Source organism: Camelus bactrianus, chromosome X, assembly GCF_048773025.1.
Source record: "Camelus bactrianus isolate YW-2024 breed Bactrian camel chromosome X, ASM4877302v1, whole genome shotgun sequence".
Lineage (NCBI taxonomy): Eukaryota > Metazoa > Chordata > Mammalia > Artiodactyla > Camelidae > Camelus > Camelus bactrianus.
The window spans coordinates 68,433,893-68,460,130 of NC_133575.1; the positions used below are offsets into that span (position 1 = coordinate 68,433,893).

General features: G+C 32.5%; 1 protein-coding gene across 2 annotated transcripts in view; it reads right to left on the minus strand.

Moving 5' to 3' along the window:
- Positions 1–2,535: 2,535 nt before the first annotated feature.
- The window catches only part of POF1B (POF1B actin binding protein), a 72,206-nt gene continuing 48,503 nt past the window's right edge, over positions 2,536–26,238 (minus strand). Inside the window, exons 8-17 of one of the 2 annotated variants that reach the window (XM_045512659.2) lie at positions 25,484–25,511; positions 24,257–24,331; positions 19,078–19,170; positions 18,108–18,221; positions 17,151–17,303; positions 16,693–16,812; positions 15,195–15,323; positions 14,238–14,320; positions 5,896–6,010; positions 2,536–4,450 (exon numbers count right to left, since the gene is read on the minus strand). In XM_045512659.2, the coding sequence (XP_045368615.1) occupies positions 4,445–4,450; positions 5,896–6,010; positions 14,238–14,320; positions 15,195–15,323; positions 16,693–16,812; positions 17,151–17,303; positions 18,108–18,221; positions 19,078–19,170; positions 24,257–24,331; positions 25,484–25,511 (916 nt within the window). In that variant the 3' untranslated portion in view covers positions 2,536–4,444. Of the gene's footprint in view, positions 4,451–5,856; positions 6,011–14,237; positions 14,321–15,194; positions 15,324–16,692; positions 16,813–17,150; positions 17,304–18,107; positions 18,222–19,077; positions 19,171–24,256; positions 24,332–25,483; positions 25,512–26,238 lie in introns of those variants that run through there. The other variant, XM_010949738.3, reaches the window with a different exon arrangement.

Sequence of the window (26,238 nt, forward strand, 5' to 3'; positions counted from 1 at the left end):
ACCTGTGAGAATTTCAAATGGGAAACCAATGGAAGGTTTTAAGGAAAGGAATGATGTGAGATGATTTACATTTTGAAGATCACTGTGGAGGTTGTGTGAAGAATGTACTGTAAAGGAGCCGAGGGAAGCAGGGAGCCATATGAAAAGATTATTCCAGTTGTTCATGGTTACAATGGAGCTGGAGAAAAGCAAATGGATTTTCTTTCTCATAAATTTGGTCTAGAAAACGTCAGCCAAGATAGAACAGGTAAGAATTCAGTCCATGTTGCAAATGAAAGATTGTCTTAAAAATCATAGATTTTACCAGCACAGGCCTGCCTTAATATGACCTAAAAGTGTAGGTCAAAATACCTTCACAAGAAGGAGAAACAATTTGGGAATTACTAAAAAGGCATTTTTTTTTTCAGAACAGTTCAGGGTCGTAATGTGGAGATGGATTTGTCTGATTGTCATTTATAAATGGCCTATACCATGATGGAGAGGAAAATATTTAGAATTATTACTCAGGTAGAGCTCTCAAGTTCAACTCATGTCATACAGAACCACCAGTTTGAACCTTAAACTTACCTTAAAGATAAGTATGAAAGATACATGATAACTTTTATTGCGTAAAATTTTCAACCATATACAAGAATAGAATATAATGAACCCCTATATAGCCATCATTCAGCTTCAACAATCATTACTTCATGGCCAATTGTTTCATTTATACTCTTCCTCACTCCTACCTTCACCCACCGACCCCTCATTGGTTCATTTTGAAACCCTCTTCTCTCACCGGTTTAATTTGAAGTAAATCCCACACATATTTCTAAGAAATTTTGAAGAAAAATAGAGCACCACTCTTAATCTTATATATGCTTACTTCCGGCGGGTGGGGGGAGACACTTCCCATGAAGGCAGAGGAACTAAAGAATCTTCTTGTTTAGATCTTTCTATTTCTCTTTATTGTCAGAATCAATTAAAAAAAAAGGCTATAATTGGGATTCTATAAAACAAGGCTTTTTGGACTAATGAGGCTTCATTTAGAGAAAATACAAAACTAGATTAAAATCCTAAAATATCATTTGATTAGAAAATCTTTTCAACTTTGTTCAGTTCTACCCTGTCTTACCAAAAGAATTAGCTTGTAAATTTAATACTGGTTAACAAAACTTTCTTGGAACCTTGGATCCTTGAGAGGAACTGGCTATTATTGGCAATCTAGAGGCCCTGCAGAAGAAATTGTACAGTTTGTAGGGTCAAGGCTGTAGCACTAGATATCTCAAACTAAAAATGTTTTCATCTGCCTTGTTCGTTTCTATGCCTCTTTCTTTGAGCATTATGCAAGAAACTTCCAAAGGGAAATCTCCATTTTAAAACCATGACCAATTGGCAATACTGGAACTATTTAATCCATAATGTAAGTCCAAGTAAGCCTCCCATCTGACTCGAAAAGCCTATTAGCCTAGATCCCAGCCTACCCATCATAACACAGCTGGCTCATCAGACCCCTGTAGGGAACTACTTCAAAAAGCTTATATATTCTCCCATTTTAAGAAATTGGTCTGATCTGTTATATCTTGGCACACTTTGGCAAGGAGTGTTCAACACTGATTGTGTTAGCAAACCAGCTATTAAAGTATTATATTGCAAAGTCTATCCCTTGACAAAGGATCTCTGGAACATAAACTTTAATAACAAATGGGATGGGAAACCAAACATAAAGACCCTGGAACTTAAGATCTCATCTATAAGAGACCAATCCAAGAAGATTACCAAGACTGCCTGGCTATCATCTAATTATGTCATAGAACAATTCCAGTGTTCCTTTGTAGACTCGAGAGGTATGACTTATTTTGTCACTAAATATTAATGGTTTTATAAGACAAATGTAATTGTTTATTATACTTTTTATTTTTGTAAATGTGTTTATCCTTATCCTACTTATCCTAGAGTGAGCATGAAATACTTTGTACTTTTCATTGGACAAAAAAGTACTATAGAAATTCAATAAATTTAGTAAAGTTGTGTGGTAGGGGAGAGAGACCTTATAGGGAAATCTTTTCACAGCTTATTTGCTTTCAAGGGAATTAAGTCTACATATTATCTTTGTAGATTACAATAACGGGAAAGAAGTGAGAATGGCTTTTTGTTAAAGTGATCTAAATTGGGTGGTAAGATGCAATTTTTAAGCTATGTTTTGTTCCTTTTGTACTGCTTGTGTAAAGACAAGGTATTACAGTTAAAGCACCATTACAGAGATAAGAAGAATGCTTTATGGCATCTAGTTCTGAAGTTAGTGAGTTATGGAACTTAGAAGACTAGGTTTATAAGCTAAGAAATTCCTATTTAAAGCAGAAAGCTGAATGAACCAGAGGTCCAACGATTTTAAAGTGTTGTCACTAGCAGTCCACATCAGGAATTTTTATTTTTAGAGTGGTGCTTGTTAGCTGTAACATAAACATTCACAGGATAATAACTTTCTGACAAAAATATACAACCAAGCTAAAAATCCATCCTGTAGATTTCTTACTAGGACTTCCACAAAGACCATACAGATACACATTTTATTTAAACACTTAAACAAATTACTTTGCATGTCATTACACAGTCTCCATTTTATTTGACATCTGAAGCAAAATATGCTGGAACAGAAATTAGATCAACAGGTATTCCTCACCTGACAGTATCTTTGCAATTTTCAGAGAAAAGCTGTGTGAAAGTTGTGAGAGAAAAAAAATCACTATTTCTATTAATCAAAAATTGGAAAAGAAATACATTTAACTTTGCTAAGTATAATAAGCACCTTGTTATGACCCCCATTTACTCACATTGAAGTGAGCCAATGAAGTGCTGACTTCTTAAATGTCCCAAATTTTAGACACTGTTATTTTTATTTAAGAGAATTTTTTTTTGAAAAATTTACACTTATTCTAATTTTCAGTTATGGTGGCAGTTTTCTGTCAGGCTACTAAAAACTTCCACTTATATTATATGTAATGGGTAGATAACGTATAATTTTGTTACAGTTACATATATGAGTAGCTAACAGAGGAGAAACTAGCCTGTTGTTCCTACACCAAGGAAAAAATATAAGGACTGTATAGTTCATGAAGAATATTAACATTTTCTATCACAAAGTATCAGGATAATAAAATAGAGCTTTTCACTTCATATCAAGACTTACTAGAATATTTATATGAGTATAAAAAGCATATTTCTCTTCATTTATGGTTTCATTTTGTATAGTGCCTCATATGTTCCTATCTTAACAGTTTCTTAGTATAATGAGTAATTATTAGAATGTAGTTATAAAGAATGACAGAATTCTATATAGATATTTGCAGAGATGTTTCAGTGCAAAACCTTGCTCACATATAACCCGAATTTATTTGTTACCTTAATCTATACATTGTCAAATGCAAACATTTAAATTTTTGCTAATTCTTAACTTTTACCAGAGGGTTTGAAATTAAGAAATTTCATTCTTATCTACTAATGTATTTAGAAAATATGTTAGTTCACTCTGTAAGGTCATTAGAGCCCAATTAATCAACCAACTTCTAAGTACATTAATATACTGTACTAGATAATCTCTTTCTCCCAAGTATCCCAAGTAGAATACAGATATCAAGTATTTGTTGTTGCTATTTTCATTCCCTAAGCCTTTACGCAGTATTTCAATATTATGTTTTGTATACCGCTATAAAAAAGCCCACTTGCCTTCCTCCGAAGACTACAATATAGTTATATGTTTTTAAAGAAGTGGGTGGGCTCATTTGGGGATGTTATGCTTCAAAAGAACAGATTTGCCAAGCCACTGATACGTACTTAGAATCATAATAGTATAATGTGCAATTTAGCAGATTTAGTTATTTAAAAAATATTATCCCACTTCCCTGATAAATGAAATTAACCACCACCTTTGATTTAGTTATATCTCCCAGAGGTATTAAATAGCATATAATAAATCGTATCTTCTAATCACAAGATTTAATGTAAAAAAATCAAATATAGACTGTATATACCATGCACTAGTTAAACTGATTTTTTTTAATTCAATAGTGTTACTTTTTGTTGTTGTTAAAAAACAGTATTTACTCTTGTAGGTGAATTGCACATTCAAAATCAGAGAAAATCTTCTAATGGAATAACCTGTAAAATCTCTACCCTAACAAATTAATCCAGTGTTTAGGAAGCACCCTATTGAAAACTAATGTAAAACTAAGTCCTACAGTGTCTGTAATTAAAGTTTAAACAAGTGGTGTGTTGCTACATTGAATACAAAAATGAGGCTACAGGCCTCATTAATGGCTGGAGAAACTGTCTTCTGTATAACTAATTAATTCCATTAGATTGCTGAGTAGTAGCATGGTTCAAAATATTGATTGGCCTCTAGTTATGGAAAAATAACAAAGTACTAATGCAGACACAACAATATTCCTTTGAGTTGGAGATTCATTCATGGCTAGAAAAGAAAAAAAAAGTTAGTTTAGAACTGGCTTACAATTAAGACATTGTTATTGTACGCGGCTATAAAAATGATTTAAATCAATATGAATAATACCAAAGGAAATGCATGGCACTGTTTTGGCACTCTTTTATATGTATACTTAATGAAACAATGGTTTGTCTGACTTAGTCAAGATATATGTTTCAAATGACTTTAAGCACAAGGGAGGGAGAATTGAGTAGATTTACTCCTTGGTGTCATATTTAGAGGTTAAATATGTCCAGACATCTCTATTAATAAATACAGCTCTATCATCTGTGAACTTACTTAAATATATTTTGAACTTACTGCCAGTATCTAGTCCCTTCAGATATCAAGTTTGATGTTCACTGCAGTACATTTTTAATGAAGAGTGAAGTAATGACTATTATTCTGTAGACACTTTATTTGTCAGGTCTTCACATTGATACCACCTCTGAGGCAAATGTGGTTAGTAGCGGCAATTGCATCTCAGTATTAAATTTCAGCATCAAATAATCTCTAAGTGAAAAATTTTAAATCCTATGCTGACTTTCTGCTCATCTGGTTCTTGGGCCACCAAGTACCCTGTATCAGTTAAAAATTAGTAATAAGTAATTCTTAACTAATTAATGATCTAAGAAACACAATATATTTCAAAGCTCAAATTATTTTTATTTGGGAGTTACTAAATGTTGGTTGCTTTCACTGATAATAGATAATCATATTATACAAGATTGATGGCTTGATTGTAGTTAGGAAGGGTTTCAGAGCTAAAAACATTTTTACAGTGAGTTATTTAACAGATGTTTAATTTTATTAACTACATCTGCAGTAATTTATTATTTATACTTCTGCAGTATTTTATTAACTGTAAATCTGCAGTTTTAATATTTCTTCAAAAGGTTCTGGAGAATAATTGACTGACATATTTATCTATTGCTCATCACAATATACTTAAGCCTTATTTTAAGACTTTTATTGAAGTATAATAAATGTAGAAAAAATATACATATAGGTGTACAACTAAATGAATTTTCCCAAACTGAACACACACATATATAACCATCACTCAGGTCAAGAAACAGCATATTGTTAGTACCCCAGTATTCCTCCTTTTGTTTCCTTCCAAATAGTACCCACCTTCAAGCAGAGCCTCTTCCTGACTTTAATAACCAAAGATTAGTTTTACCTGCTTTTAGTACCTAAGAAGTTTTTAACATAACAAAACAAAGGCTGTCATTTTCATAGTGTTAAAGTCAGATTCTATATGGCTTTAGAGGCAGCTAAATATCCTACAATGTGCAGGACAGTCCCTCACAACAAATTATCCAGCTCAAAATGTTAATTATTGCTGAGGCTGAGAAACTGCTAACACAACCCAATGGCCGTGGAATTTTTTCCCCTAATTATATACTCTAGAAATGCCCAAGTGAACTTACACAAGTCCATTTGTCTTCTGTTTTCTCAATCACAATAGTCTGTGTGTCACTACCTGGTGGTATATATTCGTAGTCATCATACAGGAGGCCTAGGATTGGATATTGTGTTCTATACCTATACAGAAAAAAAAAGTTAGTTTACAAGCTGCACAAGAAAATAACTTTCACTACATTTCAGTCACTTCTAGTTTGATACTCCTTATCAAATTAATTTGGCTCTGAATGACTTTGAAGTCTTTCTAAAAAGAAAATCTCTCAGTTTACAGATTTACTACTATTTTCAAGAGAGTAAGAAGGAAGTACTTCTGCTTCTGGCAATGATGGACCACTGGCAGAATAAGACAGTGATCCCAGAGAAGGGAAACAAATGACATGAACCCTACAAATGCTTAGCTCACTGCCTGGAGTCAGAATTTGTGGGACAGAATACCAGACAGGAGAGAGTTACATATATTGAGAGAGGTCAGGAGATCTGTGGAGAATTCCTTACAAGTTTTTGGGTGAATACTGATCAGTGTAAGCATGCGAAAAAGGTACTGAGGCTGGGGAAAGAACCACTGAAAAGAAGCAGTCTTGAAATTCCTGGAGCTCACATAGTGAAGAGAATAGTTTGTGTTTCACTAACCAGAGTGGAAAGATCTCCTAATACTAGAGGGCATCAGGCAGACACTACAAAAGCTATTGCCTTAGTAGTGAGATGACCTAGCCTTAGACTGCAGGTTGTTCTAACAGTTCAAAAGAAAAGCTTAAAAATATCAAACTATTTCCAAGTAACTAACCTCATCTCTAAAGACAGCTCCAAAATTGTTAGAGTGATTATCAAAAAACCCCAGAGCTCAAGTATGTAAAATCATAATATATGGCACACAATAAAAAATTAGTAGGTATAGAATGAAGCAGGAATATATGAGTAATAATGTAGAAAAAATAAATTAGTAGGAACATACCAAGAAATGAGATAAAAAGAAATAAGCAGGGATGCATCTATTAGAAATATAAAATATATACATAAAATGTATAATCAATAGAGGAAAGCATGAACACAGTGAGAACAATGGAGGATACAAAAATCTACATTGGATTTCTGAAGATGAAAATTATGTTGTATGGGATTAACAGATTAGGCACTATAGAAGAAAATACTACTAAATTTGAAGACATCAAGAGAAACTATCCAAACTCAAACATGAGAGAAAAAAGACTGAAAAATACATACAGAGTACAAGTCAGCTATGTAAAATATCAGATGCCCTTATATATGTATAATTGAAGTCCTATGAGATTCGCAGGAGACAAAAAATAATTGAAGAAGTAATGACCTAATTGTTTCCAAATTTGATGAAAATTATAAAGACAGAGATCCAAGAAGTTCAGTGAACCTCAAGAAAAAGAATGATGAAGGGAAACACAGAGAGGCCCATCATTATCAAATTGCTGAAAACCAGTGATAATCTTAGTCAGAGAAAACAAAGCATTACTCAGAGGAATAATCATAACACAACATAATTATATATCATAATCATATCAGCCAACTTCTTATCAGATACAGTGAAAGTCAGAAGAGTGGAATGACATCTTTAAAGTACTGAAAGAAAAAATATCATATCAACTTAACTATTCTATACACAGCAAAAATAACTTTGAATAATAAAGTCTAAATAAAAACTGTTTTCAGACATAAAAAAACAAAAGAAATCTTCACCAGCATAGCAGCATGACAAGAAATGTTAAGGAAAGTACATCAGACAGAGGGAAAATGGTATCAGATGGAAATTTCAATCTCAGCAGAAGAATGAATAGCACCAGAAATGATACATATGTGGGTAAGTTTAAAACATTATTTTTCTTATTTTAATATTTCTTTAGAAAATAATTGACTATTGAAAACAAAATTAGCATTGTGTTTGTAAAACTAAATATAGATGACAAAAATAGCAAGAAGATTATGAAGGAGAAATGGAAGAATACTATCATGAAGTTTGTATATTACATGTGATGAAGTATAACATTAAAGATAGACTGTGATAAGACTAAAAAAAGAATGCTTTAAACCTTATAAGATTTTAAAAAAGAATGCTTTAAGCCTTATAGCAATCATAAAAAAGAAAAACACCTAATAAGCCAATAAAATAGATAAAATGCAATAATCAAATAATGATTAATCCAAAAGAAAAGAGTAAAAAGGGGAATCAAAAACAAATAGCAAAATAGTAAATTTAAACTAAACAATATAGATAATCATATTAAATATAAATGGCCTAAATGTTCCAATTAAAAGGTAAATATTGTTACATTGGATAAAAGCACAATACCTGGTTATATATGCTGTTTAAAAAAAACTTTAAAGATAAACAAATTAATAGATTAAACTACAAGTAAAAAAAGGAAATATATATTATGAAATCTGTAACCAAAAGAAAGCTGGAGTAATTCTAATAATATCAGATGAAGTTGCCTTCAGAACAGGAAGCACTAGTAGAGATAAAATGATTGTTTAGTAATAATAAAGGTGTCAATCAACAAGAGGTAACAATCTTTCATGTTTATTCATCAATACAACATAACAATCTTAAATGTTCATGCACCTCCTAGCAGAAATTCAAAATATTTAAAGCAAACACTGATAGAAATGGAAGGAGAAATAAGCAAATCCACAATTACAGTTGGAGATTTTGGCATGCTTTCCCAGATAATTGATATTAGAAGTATACAGAAAATTAGTAAAGATATAGAAGATGTAAACAACACTATTAACCAAATTGACAAGGCAATATACAGATTCAATGCAATCCTTATTAAGTTACCAACAACATTTTTCACAGAGCTGGAACAAAAAATGTTAAAATTTGTATGGAAACACAAAAGACCTTGAAAAGCCAAAACAGTCTTGAAAAAGAAGAACAGAGCTGGGGGGGAATCATGCTCCCTAACTTCAGGCTATACGACAAAGCTACAGTAATTAAAACAGTGTGGTATTGGCACCAAAACAGACACAGAGATCAATGGAAGAAGATAGAAAGTCCAGAAATAAACCCACACACTTATGGTCAATTAATCTATGACAAAAGAAGCAAGAATATATAATGGAGAAAAGACAGTCTCTTTAGTAAGTGATGCCAGGAAAACTGGACAGCTACCTGTAAAAGACTGAAATTAGAACATTCTCTAACACCATATACAAAAATAAACTCAAAATGGATTAAAGACTTAAATGTAAGATCAGATACTATAAAACTCCTAGAAGAAAACATGGGCAGAACACTCTTCAACATAAATCACAGCAATATATTTTTCAACCAGCTCCTGGGGTAATGGATATAAAAGCAGAAATAAACAAATGGATTTAATTAAACTTAAAAGCTTTTGCACAGCTAAGGATACCATCAACAAAACAAAAAGACAAACTACAGAATGGGAGAAAATATTTGCAAATAATGCAACTGACAAGGGACTAATTTCCAAAATATACAAACAGCTCATACACCTTAATATAAAAAAAAAATGCAACCCAATCAAAAAATAAGCAGAAGACCTAAATAGACATCTCTCCAAAGAAGACAGACACATGAAAAGATGTTCAACATCACTACTTGTTAGAGAAATGCAAATGAAAACTACAATCAAAACTCACACCAGCCAGAATGGCCATCATTAAAAAGTCCACAAACAATAATTGCTGGAGAGAGTATGGAGAAAAAGGAACCCTCTTATACTGTTGGTGGGAATGTAAATTGGTGCAGCCACTATGGAGGACAGTATGGACGTTCCTTAAAAACTAAAAATAGACTTACCCTATGATCCAGCAATCCCACTCCTGGGCATATGCCCAGAGAAAAATATAGTTCAAAAAGACACATGCACCCTAATGTTCATAGCAGCACTATTTACAATAGCCAAGACATAGAAACAACCCAAATGTCCATAAATAGATGACTAGGTAAAGAAGATGTGGTGTACACACACACACACACACACACACACACACACACACACACAATGGAATACCACTTAGGCATGAAAAGGAATAAAATAATGTCATTTGCAACAACATGGATGGACCTGGAGATTGTCATTCTAAGTGTAGTAAGCCAGAAAAAGAAAAATGCCATATGATATCACTTACATGTGTAATCTTAAAAAAAAAAGGACACAAATGAACTACTTATTATTTATAACTTAGGTGACTGATTTCTTGAATATGTGTAAGCACATTTGACTGTCCTTTATGATTGGATTACCACATTCTGTTGATTATTCTTTTGTGGTTGGCTTTATTTCTTTGATAATCATGTAAGTTTAAAAAGCTAAAGCTCTAATCTGTTCTTAGAAACAATGAACAGTACATATATGTAAATTAAAAAATATGTTCAGTATATTCTATATATGTATTTACATGCAATATATTGTATATGTGCAGTCAAATTGTATCAATTTTACCTAACACTGAAAAATGAAAAAAATTAAAAATAAGAATTTTAAAATGACATTTATAAAACACTCCAACTATCAACAACAGAATGCATATTCTTTTCAAGAGCACAATGAATATTTACAAAGAGAGTCCGTATTCTGGACCACAAAACAATTCTCAATAAATTTAAAATGATTATATCAATGCAAAACATGTTCTTTGACCATGATGGAAGTAAATTAGGAATCAATAACAAGAAGATATCTGGAAATTTCCCAAAGATTTAGAAACTAAAGAACACAATTCCAAATAACCATGGATCAAAGAATAAGTGAAATGAGAAAGTAGAAAATATTTTGAACTGAATACAAATGTAAACACATCTTATCAAAATTAGGGAATGCAACTAAAACAATGGTTAAGTAGAAATTTATAACATTAAAACTCATAAATGGTTTACAATAAATGGCCTTCATTTCCAGGGTAGAAAATAGAAAAGAAAAGGAAAATTAAGTGGAAAGTAAACACAAGAAAGAAATAAAGATAAGAAAAGAAACCAATGAAATAGAAAATAGGAAAATAATAGAGGAAAATCTATTAAAACAAAACTGGTTCTTAAAGAATATCACTAAAATTGATAGAGTTCTAACTGGACTAGTTAGCAAAAGAAGAGAGAGCACATTTAATTTACTGGTACCAAGAAAGTGAAGACATCACCTTGTACTTGTGTTAGAATGGCTATTATCAAAAAGACAAGAAATAGCAAGTGTTGACAAAGATGTGGCAAAAAGGGAATCCTTGTGCACTGTTGGTAGGAATGCAAACTGGTGCAGCCACTATGGAAAACAGTATGGAGATTCCTCAAAAAGTTAAGAATAGAACTACCATATGATCCAATGATTTCACTTCTGGGTATTTGTCAGAAGGAAATGAAAACACTGACTCTAAAAGATATCTGCACCCCCATGTTCATTGTGGCATTATTTACAGTAGTCAATACATGGAAACAATGAGTGTTCATCAGTGTTGGAATGGATAAATAAAACATTACACACACACACACACACACACACACACACACACACAGAGGAATATTATTTGGCCATAAAAATGAAGGAAATCCTACCATTTGCAACAGCATGGGTGGACCTGGAGGGCATTATACAAAGTCAGACAAAGACAAATACCATATTATCTCACTCATAAGTATAAACTAAAAAAAATGAACTCATAGATAAGAGAACATATTGGTGGTTACCAGAGGTGGGGGGTGGGGAGTGAGCAAAATGGGTGAAATTGGTCATAAGATATAATTTTCCAGTTACAAAACAAATTTTAAGTCCTAGGAATATAATGCACAGTATGGTGACTATAATTAATAATACTGTATTGTATATTTGAAAGTTGCTAAAAGATTAGATCTAAAAGTTCTTATTAGAAGAAAAATTTATAACTGTGGATGGTGATGGGTATTAACTAGACTTACTGCAGTGATCATTTAGCAATACACACATAATGAATCATTATGTTGCATACCCGAAACTAACATAATGTAATGTCAGTTATATCTCAATTAAATTTTTTAAAGAAGAGATCCTTCGTCTTAAAAGCATAATAAAAAAAAGCCTTTGTCTTGAAAGCATAATAAAGGAATATTATGACAATTTTATGCCAAAAAACTCAACAACTTAGGTGAAATTCCCTGAGAAATACAAACTACAAGACAGGAACAACCACTGTTGCCACTTCTATTTCACACTGTACTGGAGCTTCTAGAGCAATTAGGCAAGAAAAATAAATAAAATGCATCCAGATTGGAAATAAAGTCAAACTATCTCTATTTACAAATGACATGATATTGTACATAGAAATTTTTAAGGAATCCAATAAAACCATTAGAACTAGTAAATGAGTTCAATAAGATTAAAGGGTACAAAGTAAATATACAAAAATAAATTTTAAACCTATATACTTGCAATGAACAATCTGAAAATGAAATTAAGAAAAAATTCAATTTACAATAGCACTGAAATATATAATACTTAGAAATTAATTTAACAAAAGTAGTGTAAGACCTGTGCAATGACAAATACAAAGTATTGTTTTAAGAGATTAAAGAGGATCTAAATGGAAAAGAATCCCATACTCATGGACCAGAAGACTTAATTTTGTTTACATGGCAGTAATACCTAAAGTGTCCTACATATTCAAAAGAACAGTTTAAAGACTCACACTACTGATTTCAAAACGTAACTATGATGCTATAGTAATTAAGACAGTGTGGTACTAGCATAAAGACAGACAAATAGATCAATGGAGGAAAATTGGGAGTCTACAGATTTACCCTTGTTTTATGATAGTTTGATTATGGGCCAAGTCAATTTAATGGCGGAAATAATACATTCCACAAGTGATTCTGACACAACTAGATATCCTCATGCACAAGAATGAACTTGGATCCCTAATTTATACCATGTAAAAAATTACCTCAAAGTGAATCATAGATCTAAATGTAATAGATAAAACTATAAAACTTATAAGAAAATATGGATGTAAATATTCATGACCTTGGATTAGGCAATGGTTTCTTACATATGATACTAAACACATAAGTAAGAAAAGAAAAAATAGATGAACTGGACTTTCTCAAAACAAAAAACTTGTGCTGCAAATAATACTACCAAAATAGTGAAAAGACAACCCATGGAATGGAAGAAAATATTAGCAAATCATATCTCTGATAAGGGACTTATATCCAGAATATATAAATATCTCTTGCAATTCCACAAAAAAAAATCCAATTTAAAAATGAAAAAAGAATTTAAATAGTCATTTCTTCAAAGAAGATATACAAATGGCTAATAAGCACATGAAAGAATACTAAGCAACATTAATTATGAGAGAAATGAGATAATACTTCCCACCCCTTAGGATGGCTATAATCTAAGAGATGGACAATAACAAATGTTGAGGAGGATAGAAAGAAATTGGAATCCTCTTACACTGCTGGTGGGAATGTAAAATGGTGCAGCTGCCTTGGAAACGTTTACCGGTTCTTCAGAAAGTTAAACAGAGTTACCATGTGCTCAGCAATTTTACTCTTAGGTATATACTTAAAAGAAATGAACACATATGTCCACACAAATTTGTACGCAGATATTTATAACAGCATTGTTCATAATAGCCAAAAATTGAATATAGCCGAAATGTCCATTAATTGATGAATGGATAAATAAAATGTTGTACATCCATAAAATGGAATATTATTTGGTAACAAAAAGCAGTGAAGTACTGACACATGCTAAAACATGGATAAATCTTGAAAACGTGTCAAGTGAAAGAATCCTTGACCACATTTGTATTTTTCAATTTATGTGAAATATCCAAAATAAACTTTTGCTGAAACTATTCACAAAGAGTCACTTTCTACTTGGTTTTGCTAAATTGCTGAGATGTAAGCTGTGGTCAGTTGCTACTATGAGGGGAGACCTTGCCTAAGAACAACTACACAGGAAAGAGCAGAGTCAAGAGATAAAGACAGATTTCTGAAGACATATTTTGATCACACGAATCTACCTGGACACCAAGCAATCCCAATTAAGTGAATTAACCAATTCCCAGTTTAAGTTGGGTTTCTGGCATGTGCAACTGAAAGAGTCCTGACTAATAGGGTTGCTTTGACAACCAATTATTTGCCTTTCACTTCCATTGTATTTAATGTATTGAAAAAAAACAGGAAAAGTATGCTGTTGAATTTTTATTAACCATAATAGCTATGTCTTTTTTGTGAATATTCATTCTTCAGTAGAATTACTGGCCTGCAGAAAACATCAAACTCTGTCTAGGGGTGTATATATCAATTAAACATACTATAACTTGGATTATATCATAACCAAAGTCATATCCAAATTTCATTTTTTAAATACATTACTTTTTAGTGGTAATAGTAGTCCTTCCACCACTGGAGGGTTGGTTATGAGATGAATATATTTCTTGTCTCAACTTCGAGAGTTCCTTACAAATAAAAGACAATACAATCATTTGAAAACAGCAGAAACATGAGGTAAGAAGTATATTTGATCATTTAACAAGGTTACTAAGAATAATTTTTTCCCTTCCTTTTTAGCCTTGAGGTAAGAATGTTTTAATCCCACTTGTTGAATTCCATATATTCTTACTTCATGGTACCTAGTAAGTTACATTATAAGCCTGTGCAGGAATGTAACTGGTATAGGATTTCTATATTTAAGGGACATGAGGTTGAATGGTCATGCTTCTCAAGATGAAGATATGAAAGTTTTTGTCCCAAAGTTTTTTTTAACATTTTTATTGATTTATAATCATTTTACAATGTTGTGTCAAATTCCAGTGTAGAGCACAATTTTGTCCCAAAGTTTTAAAAGTTGTAGCCATAGCAGAAAAGTACTGAACCTTCAGTATAGAAGGAGGCATTGTTTCCTAACAGAAAGTCTATCACTGAGACTACAAGTGCCATTTGTCCAATAACAGCCACCATTTTTGGTAGTTTCTTCCTACCGTACACATTTTATAACAGATCCTGGGCTACCTGCTACAGATACAGAAAGGTATATAACACACTCCCTTGCTGAAACAGCTCAGTCTCCTTGGGAGTTTCACTGCAAATGAGATAGAAAATCAATGTCTCAAAAATATTAAATGCACAACGGCACACTTTTTTTTGCTTCCATTGTAGCTTTCATTCAAATTATTTCTCCTGAAATATGAAAATTTTACTTCTTCACAGTCACTTACATCGTATTTCATAAATAAAGCCTTGGAAATGTGTCCTTTTATAGTTCATGGGAAGTATTTATCCTACAGGGCTGAGTTGTATTGTTCCTCTCCACCTGCACCCCTTCTCTCTTACCTCTGACTGACGCTTTATAAGGGAATCCTTCTCTTCCAGCAAGCTTGTCAGTTCATGAAGCTTGAATTGGAAGTCACTGCAACTTCCTTCTCTTCTTGAAACATCTTTTTGGTACTGATTTAATTGAGTCTAAACATTTAAAAAGAACTAAGAATTATAATTCTAATTTAACAAAATGGGTAACTGAGTTCCAGAGAGGTTAAGTGACATAAAATTATACAGCTAGTTATGAAATGAACAGCAAAATACCAATAGCTATAAGCATTTATAGAATGTTATGAATGTAAAATATGAACTGAAATGTCAATTAGGAATTTCTCATTTTTTAAAAGTTATCATACTATTTCAGCCTAGGCAGTACCTAGGTAACAGTCCTAGGCCACAAGAATTAAAATAAAGCTAAGAAAAACAGAAAAGAAAAAAAAAGCTAAGAAAACAGGTACTTTAGATTCTTTTAAATACTAATTAAGGAAAGCTCAATAATAACTAATATAATATCATGATTTGCAGTCCACAAAATATTCCTCCTGCATAACTTACCTCAGTCCTCACAGCAACCCTCTGAGATAAGTATTGTTATAATCCTTACTTACAAAACAGGTAAATGAGATCTGGCGATGTTAAATGACACAAAGTTACACAGCTAGTAAACAACATAGCTGCAACTCCAAGACAGGTCTTCTGACCCCAAATCTTGTCCGTTTTCCCCTTTACTACATTATGTGTGCACAGATAGCTATTAGGTAGGTTAAAGTGTTATTAGTAACATTGGGCTGGAAAAGAAACCAGTGGAGGAAATCTGCAAGAAAAATTGGTAGGCTTTTGAACGAATTCTATTTTGTTTCATTTTAACTTTTGGTAAAGATTGTACAGTTATATTTGGAAAGAAGGATCCTATGGTCAGTTTTTCTTTCTAGGTTTACATAACTCCATTGAAGAATCAGTAAATTAAAGGTTAGTCAATTTGATCTAGAATGACAAGATAAGGCAATGTATACTTATCCTCACAAATATCATCTTAATTTTGATGCTAATTACAGGTACATAATTCGACACTGTTTTTATCCTTGTGCTTGACAAAGTACTTGATATGAATCACCCCACAAAGTCAAGTGAGAATTTTTATGAATTCAAATGCAGCTTTATTGGATAATCTTTAAAGTTACTCTTGCCTGCATAAGCATGCTTTATGTAAGATCATAAAGTGTTCCTTCCCGCCCCTGCCATCAAAAAAATAAATGAACAAATAGAAATTAAAACCCCCAAACTTGAACTTATTGTCTTCTTTTGCTTTCCTAGAAAAGGTAAAGCTAAATTAGGAAACATTTAGCAATATTCTCTACACAGTGATATGTATTTAAACAAAGGGTTCTATGGCATATTCCTAGAACTCTACCTTCAGTTGATTTTTCTTTGTAGCATTGAACTTGAAACCATCATTATCTTATTAGCAACTTTGTGCTGAACTATGCATTTATGCAGTGTGGGATCCACATACCCTTAGTTTGGAGATCTCTCTATCTTTCTCCATTCTTAAGTTTTTAACCATCTCCATGTAATGGGTGCCAATCTCATCCATTTTAGCCTGCAGCATTGGGCCTGTACAAGTCTCAGAAACCTACACAAGAGAAAATAACTTTCTGTAATTAGATTGTTGTGAAGAAAATACATATTATATTATAAGACTTACTATTAGATGAAAACCACATGATTAAACAAGACATTGAAATAATAAGAGTGATTTTTAGGAGTTCAATTATACAACTCAAATGGCAATGAGTTAAGACCTAATTTTATGTGAAACCATCAGAAAGTAGTCCACATATTTTCTCAAGAAGAATAGGATATATGTGTGTATGTATGTGTGCGTATATATATATATATATATATAGCCAATGCTAGGATTATAATGGTACAACTAAGGCAATAACATAATTTAAAACAAAAATTTAATACCTGTATTCTAAGATTTTTATTCTCTTGCTCTAAATTACGCTTACAGTATTCCAGTTCTTTTAGTCTATACTCCATGTCTGATAGTGTATGCCGAAGAGAGAGATTGTTTTCTTCCAATGCTTGGCATTTTGAAGTTGAGTCTTGAAGTCCTTGCTATAAAGGAGGCACAGTAAATAAGACTAATGAATTCTACTTTGGGGGGAGAGTGCTTTTAGTTGATTAATTCAGTGAAATGAAGGAAATATTTTTCCATGCCCAGTTTTCTTCTATATTTCCCCTTAAATGGTAAGTTAAATCAGCCAAGAAAGATATTAATCTCACTTTCCTAACTTGAGTGAGAAAGAATTAAGAGTAGATGAATTTTCAATGTACCAAGCAGTTTAGCAATCTGACTCTTGGTACTCTTTGACAATACCATAACCAGCCTTCTAGTAGGCACCAAAATGACTATGTGCCTGATAATTTGACAACTGGAAACTGAGCAAAAATTTGGGACTGTCACAGGAGTGAAGATTAGGAATGGATCCGACTTATAGATTTATGATTTCCTACAAATCATCTCTGCTCAGTTATCTGGAGAAAAATTGTAGAGTTCTTTCATTCAAATTATTCATTGCACAAACATGTGTTAAGATCTACAAAAACTTTTTTCATCAACACATTAGGAGATAAAATGAGTGAACTTAGATTTTCAATATTTATACAATTTTTATCACCCAACAAACACTGATAATTGTGGATTATATATATAATCATATCTAATACTTAAGGTAATCTATTTTTCTGAGAGGGCTTCAGTCATTTGAAATAACCAAAGCCATTCAATTCTCATATGAGCAAACTGTTCCATCATATTTTAATTCTGTCTGGATTGTATCTCATAACTCCAATGTGCCAGTAATTGTGCATATGGAAAACTATCAATCTAATTTATTATCAATAAAAATATCAACTTACCTGCTGCTGGTGATTATTTGCTCTGACTGATGCCAAAAGTTCTTCATACTCTTTTATTTGAGTTTCTTTGAATGCCAAGTCTTTCTCAAGTCTTATCTTGTCATTTTCCAGTGACTACAAGTAAAATTATTTGTTATGACTCAGAAGTACAGAAACTTGTCAATAGTTACATAATACAAAGACTTGTTTACACTAGAAGGTTTAAATAAGCACTTGTTTCATTTGTAGTTATTTAATAAAACAGAATTCTTAAAAGTTAATCAAAATATGGGGATACAAAAGGATTGAAATGTTAAAAGCCTGCACTGAAAGAGACATTTTAATGAATTGACCAATTCTAAGTGCAATGAAGCAGAACCTTCTGAAGTATTTTAATGTTTTTCTTCAATCTACAAAGACTCCTTGTTAATCCCAGCAGGTGGTGAATTTTCAAATTCGAGTCTAAATATGTTCATCAGAACCCAGAAACAAACAAAAAAGCCGCACTCCAAAGTCCTCAAGGAGTTATTCATTGTATAGAAAGTATTCTGAATGTATCTATTTGGTGGCATGAAGAGCACCAATTGAAATAGAAAATAGAAAAGGTTTAAGTTCTTGGAGAAAGAAGTTTTCAAGTATTCAAAGAAATTCAAAGTATGCTTTATTATTACAGAAAAGAGGAGTTTCCCAATTAATGAGTCAGATTATTCTAATTTTACAAACTACTCCCTAGCTTTAAGCATTAAATTACCTTAATGGTAAATTAAATAATGTGTACACCCAACTTTCTTCCATTTTCACATTGGCCAGCTTTTTATTCCTCTCCCAACCCAAATTAACTGTCTCAAGGAAATAACTATATCTGGGTGAGCATAATATTGTTGTGTTGTATTCAGTATTTTTTAAAGAAGACTGAATGCTTTGACTTCTATGCTAGGAAGCTAGGAATTAGAAAGGCTTTGGAAGAAATAAAAATCAAAATAAATGTTACTGTCAAGTCATTCTGAAGATGTCCAAGCTCCTCCCGTATGTTGCTGAATGTGGACAGCACTAACCGGAGTGATTTATCAGACATACCCCTCATCTGGAGGAAGAAAATGATTGATAGTTTAGTTTTACTAGCATTTAAAAATAGGCAATGTAAGTAATAGTAGTCTTATTTTCCTGTTCCTACAAGCAAATTTATTAACAGTTTTATTTTTGATATGGAAATATTAGAATAGGGATACAGGATATTTTACCAATAACATACATAAGTAATCTAAACAATATTCCTGAAGAGATCATAGTTACATAATTAGAACAGCGGTCTATTATTTTTTTCATGATGAAGTATCATCTTTCTCATGACAGAAATCTATCAGCAAATTCTCAAATTTACTTTTATTCTCTAAAGATTAGAAAAGATGAGAGTCAAACTTCAAATAATAAATTGCAAGTGTGCTGCCAAATATGTGGATTTTGCCTTAGTTGAATAGAATACAATACTAATTAACTTTAACCTTGAAGTATAGAAATATCTCAAATTTTAAAGAGGAGAAAGAGAAACCCTTTCACTAGGTTAAACTAATTTCTTCAAAGAAAAATGGTTTTAAAAAGAAGCAAATTGTTTCTGAAAAGATGGAGCAAAAATACTTTTCTTTATTCCTCTGCTAAGTATAACTAAAAGCCCTAGACTTTATGTATAAACAAACATAAAAAGACTCTGAAAGGTGATCAAAAAATGAAGTCTGGTTAGGAACATTGGGAGCTGAGGAATAACACAGAAGTGAGTTCCTGGATTTTCTTTTTGCTTCATATATCACAGGGTGGTGTTGGGGAAACCAGTTAACCCAGAAACACCAGTGGATACAAACAACAAAAGTCCCTAGTATCTCTAGCCAAAGGACCATGAAAAGGGCAGCCTAGCAAGGCAGAGAACATTTAAATAATAACCACTCTATTCCAGTCAAACACCACAGAAAAAAACCTGTAACTCTACCCTACTCCCACCCAAACCATCGAAAGCCAAGAAGGGAACCTAGATTGTCTCTCTCGACCTCCCTGCTAGGATGATGTCAAGAGGATTCATAATGGAGAGTCAAGACTTTCATCACTGCCCAATAAAATGAGGCTATTCACTTTGCAGTGTTGGTAGAAGCCAAGAGGAGAAAGGTAATGAGACACTTCTCCCCATCCAAACCAGGGTGTTCTCAGTGGGGGCCTAGTAGAGAGACATAATTCCTAGCCCTGCCCAGAAGGAACAAAGAGCTATTCCCCTAACCAGTCAATAGAGGAAGAGGAGGGAACCTGGACGTCCACCCCAGTTGGCAGTAACAGGCAGTGCCCCCATTTCCCCTGTTGTTTCAGTATCAGAGGAGACCTGATGAAGCAGATTTGAACAAGATCGAAAATCATAACATAATACTCAAAATGTGCAAGTTTCAATTTTTTAAAATTACTCATCATTCTCAGAACCAGGAAAATCTCAACCTGTTAAGAAAAAACAGTTAATGCATGCCAACAAGACAGCAGAAATGTTGGAGGATTTTAAAACAGCCATCTTAAAAATGCTTCAACAAGAAATTACAAAGATTTAAAATGAAAAATAGAAAGTCTCAGCAACAAAACAGAAAATCTCAGGAAAGAAATAGAGGACATAAAGAATAAGTAAATGGGAATTTTAAAACTGAGCTCAATAACTAAGAAAGCAAAAACCTCGGTGGATGGAAAGAGCAAAGAATCAGTGAACTTGAAGTTAGAATAATAGGAAACACTCAATTCTGAACATCAGAGAGAAAATAGATAGAAAAAAAATTGAACTGAGCCCCATAGACCAATGGGAGTATAACATATATCTAACATTCATGTCATCAGAGTCCTAGAAGGAAGAAAGAGTGGAGTTGAAAAGTATTTGAAGAAATAATGGCTGAAAACTTCCCCAATTAGCAAAAAACATAAATATACAGATTCAAGAAGTTGAGCAAACCTCAAACAGGATAAACTCAAAGAAATCCATGGCTGGAAATATTAGTCAAACTTCTTACAAGTGAAGATAAATTTTAAATCGTAAAAACAGCAAGAGAAACTATAACTATTGGAAATAACAATTCAAATAACAGATTTCTCATGAGAAACTGTAGAGGCCAGAAGGAAGTGGCACATCATTTTTAAGTGCTAAAGGAAAAGAATTGTCAGCTTCAAATTCTGTATCCAATAGGGGCAAAAAACTTTAGGAATGAACAGGAAATCACATTTTCAGATGAAAAATAGCAAAAAGAATTTTTCACTAGCAGACCTACACTAGAAGAATGGCTGAAGGAAGTTCTCTGAAGAGAAAGAAAATAATAAAAGAAGGAATTTGGAAGATTAAGAAGGAACAAGTTAACAGAGTAAGCAAAAATAGGGGTAAATAGAGTAGATTTTCCTTCTCCTCTTGCATTTTCTAAGTTATATCTGATAATTGAAGCAAAAAAAATATGACAGTCTGATATGACTCAAAACATGTAGAGGAAATATTCTAAAAATTATAAATGCAGAGGCTAAAGAGAGATAAAAGAAGCAAAATTTTCTGCAGTTCACTGAAACTAATAAAATGTTGACACCAGCACACTGGGATAAGTTATGAATATATAATGTAATATTTACAGCAACCACTATAAAAGGTATAAGACAATACACTCAAAAGCACTAGAGATAAATCAAAATAGAATTCCAAAACATGTTCAAATAATCTACAGGAAAGCAAGACAAAGAAAACAGAGAAACAAAAACAGAGAGAACAAACAGAAACCAAGCAAAGAAAAAAAATTAAAAATGGCAGATCTACCCTAACATATCAATAATTACAACTTGGTCTAAATATACCAGTTAAAAGACAGATTGACAAACTGACTTAAAAAAAAAACTATGACATGTATGTGTTTTATATAAGATACTCATTTCAAATATAATGAAAATTAAAATATATATGAGAAGAAAAGTTTGGAAAAAAAGATATACCATGCAAACATTAATCAAAAGAAAGCATGAGTGTTGTATTGATATTAGATTAAAATGAATTAAGAGCAAAGAAAATTACCAGTGACACAGAGAGACATCACATAATGGAAAAGAATCAGTCCACCAAGAAGACGTAGTAATCCTAAATGTTTATGCACTAAACAACAGAGCTGCAAACTGGACCAAACAAAACCTGGTACAACTGAAAGGAGAAACGGACAAATCCATAGCTATAAAAGAAGACTTTTATACCCTTCTCTCAGCAACTGATAGAACGACTTGGCACACAATAAGCAGGAATACGGAAGAATTCAACAACACCATCAACCAAAGGATCTAATAAGCATTTATGAAATACTTCATCCAACAACAGATACACATTCCTTTCATGCTCACAGGGAACATGTAGCAAAATAGACCATATCCTTGACTATAAAACAAAACAACTATTTCAAAAAATAGATCTAATATGAACTATGTTCTCCAACCACAGTGGAATCAAATTAGAAATTAATAAAAGACAATAGGAAAATCTCTAAACACTTGGAAACAAAACAAATACACTTCTGAATAATCTACCAGTTAAAGCAGAAGTCTAAAGGAAGATAAAAAATAAATAAAACAAAGAGAAAATGAAAATACATACCATAATTTGTGGGACACAAGCTAAAGTCATGCTGAGAGGATATTTATAGTATTAAATATTTACATTAGAAAATAGGAAAGGTCTGAAATCTATAATCTAACTTCCTATATCAAGAAATGAGACAAAGAAGAGCAAAATAAACCCAAAGCAAGCAAAGGAAAGAAATAATATAGACAAGAGCAAAAATGTGTAAACAGGAAAATAGAGAAGATCAATAAAACTAAAATCTAGTTCTTTGGAAAAAAGTTCAGTAAAATTGATAAACCTCTAACAACACTGACAACAAAAAAAGAGAGAGGACAAAATTACTAGTATCAGGAATTAATAGGGAATATTAATACAGACCCTGCAATAGTCAAAAGGATAATAGGGAATACTACAAATAATCATACACATACACATTTGACAATTTTGATGAAATGGACTACTTTCTTGAAAAACACAGGCTACCACAACTCACCCAATATGAAACAGATCATTTGAACAGACTTATACCTACTAAGGTATTGAATTTAGAATTTTTTAAAAAATCCTGGAAAAGAAATGTCCAGACCTAGATATTTTCACTGGAGGATTATGCCAAATGTTTGAAAAAAGAGTTAATATCATGTCTATACAGTCTCTTCCAGAAAATAAGAAACAAAAGAAACACTTCCCAATTCATTTCATGAAGCTAGATTATACTGATACCAAAACCAAGGAGTGTACAAGGAAAGAAAACTGCAGACTAATGTCACTCAGGACTTAGATGCAAACATTCCCAGAAAGAGTTTTTCTAAGAAATAGGCCTTGAATGCACTGTGGGTGGACATCCGCCACCAGAAATAATACCAACGACATCTCTAAGATTCAGGTTCTGCCGAGCATATGCATTCCCCACACGTATTCTCCTTATAATACAGACTGTGTACCACTTAAAAATAGTATTTCATTTAAGTTTCACAGATATAATGCCAAGTCTAATATTTTGATGATCAACAAAAGCTTGAGACCAAATATCAAACTTAGAAATTTGCCTGACTAGACAAAACTAGATTATCTTCAGAATCCTTTCTTGCAAACACATCTACTCTTCTTTTCAGTCATATTTCCTTAGTACCTATCTTGATCTGTCCTGATCTGTCTCTCCCTTCATTGTAGGGGAATTTACTGCTGCAGTGGTCTCTATCTTTCCACAATTCAGGAAAACCAAGGCTTTGATTTTTCCATTTCTCACTGTTGGGGTAGGATGCGGAGGTGCAGAAAGTAGAATGGAGGAGGACAAAGCCTGTAAGTTAAAGTCAGGTTATGCTACAGCATTATAGAATAAGGCATTCCACAGCAGGGAATAATATTTCTATAATGATTTCCTGAATGCTAATCATTCAATACTAGTGTTTGATAGTCTGACCAAACTATAACACAATCCTTGTTTAATCAAAGTATAATCAACTCTTGTGAAACAGGGTTTTTATTTCGAACGTTCTGTTCTTAATTAAGGGAGATGCTCTTGGCTAGCAGTTTGTTAGTGTTGAGTTCCCAACCACTATGGACCCCATCTTACCTGCAAAATATAGCGAATTTGTTGTTTTGTAAATTCTGACAATCCTTTTGGAATCAACGATTCAATGTCTTCTGACTGTAAGAAAAGAGAGGCTTATCTATTAACAGATACACATTAGTATTTTAATGATAGGGTCAGTAGACCACAGACTATCATGCAGCAGGACATATTTTTAGGGACATCAAAAGATTATTTCATTTTTTGAGTAAAGGTTGCTACAAACTTTACTTCTGGCTTTATCAGTTCTTACTTTAAAAATGTCGATTATACTACATACACCATGAAAAGAAACCTGAATTCCAGGAATTTCAGGGGAAAGGTTTTGGGCAACCAATCAAATACTCCATTTCTATTTTTAAAAAGAGCAATTTAAAAACAAAAGAGTGGACTCTTAAATCCCATTAAACATTTTCTTTCCTTGTATCTTTCAACAACTGGAAGTTTTCTTGGGTGGTAAACGTGACATTTTAGAGGCTGATTTTTTAAGTAATGAAAATTTGGGGAAATAATTTTTAAAGGTTTATTGAGAATTTGCATAGAGCTGTAGTGACTTTTGAAAGATTATGATGTTGCCACAGCAACATTAGGAAGCTTCAACTAATTTTAAGTGAGGAGCTGAATTGAAGTCAATACTTCATAGAGGCAATTTAGGGCTTACTGAATTATTGTAATGAATGCAGTATATCAATACATTGAAAATAAAGATGAAAATTAACACAAAAGAGGCCACTTTGCCTTTATTACATTGAAATCAGTTCTTTCTCTATTTGATGACTTATTCTATTAAAAGTAATTATTAATAGAATGCACATATAATACTTGAGGTTGCTGGCTATTTGGCATGGGACAGACATGGCTTTGAAATACATTAAAACTAAACTTGCTATTTATTTGGTTAATGTAGATTTCAGTTTTCTAAGGCAGAGTGTATGTAGTCAATGAAATTTTAAATGTTCTGGTAAGTAAAGACAAATTAAATCATAAAGCAATGGCTGATTAACCATTTTTTGTGTGAATGATTATTACTTTAACAATTATCACTTTTACAGCTGTCACAAAGATATAAATGGTTACATCATTTTAAAGGCAAAATGATCATCATTTCTGTCACCAGCCTGTGTTTCCAGTCTAATAAAGGTACCAAACGAAAATATTATTAGTGCAAAAATCAGAATCTGCCTTGTTATCAACTATATTTGATTTTCAACTCTTTTTATAACTACTTACCTCATCTGCAGACTCAAAGTCCTGTTTGCTGCAAGAATGAAAAAAAAAACTTAGGAAAATATATACATTGATCATATATAAATGCTAGTGTTCTGATTATTTTATCTTACTTTTTGATATATCATAATAGTACCAATTCAATTTATAATCCAAATGAAAAAATTTAAACTAACTAAAAGGGCACTTGACAAAAATAATTTTCCTGGAACTAGTCAATCTATTCAAAATGAACAACATCCAAATAGCAAACCAACTAAATATGCAGAATTGGTTAGTACCATCCATTAACACCAGTCTATTTGTGGCTAGATGTAGAAGTCCTCAGTGTCTGACAATAAATACTACCTGAGTGAACAAATATCAATAATAGTTGTTCTCTGTTTCCACCTCCTTTTTCTCCTTGTATTGTTTCCTTTCAATGCTGACTCCAGCTTCTCCCTACAGTGTCTTTAAGTTGTTCACACCCTTTTTATCAAAATCAAAACTTGCAAGATAAGACTGAGTAACTCATTCAGTCTACACCACAGTCTATATGGCAGTGACAAAGTTTAAGAGATATTTGCATGTTTACATAGGGACAGCGCCTTAAGCAACATGATCAAAATTCTAGTGGGATAATAGAATTTCCAGCATCAAGGTAAGAGTTTGTCCATGAGGGTTGGAAGGCCCTTTGTGGAGCCATTTTAGGTAGGGAAATGCTGCAAGAGAATTGTTAGTGGTCATAACAGTCTGGCACTTGCTCCTTTGGGGAATGG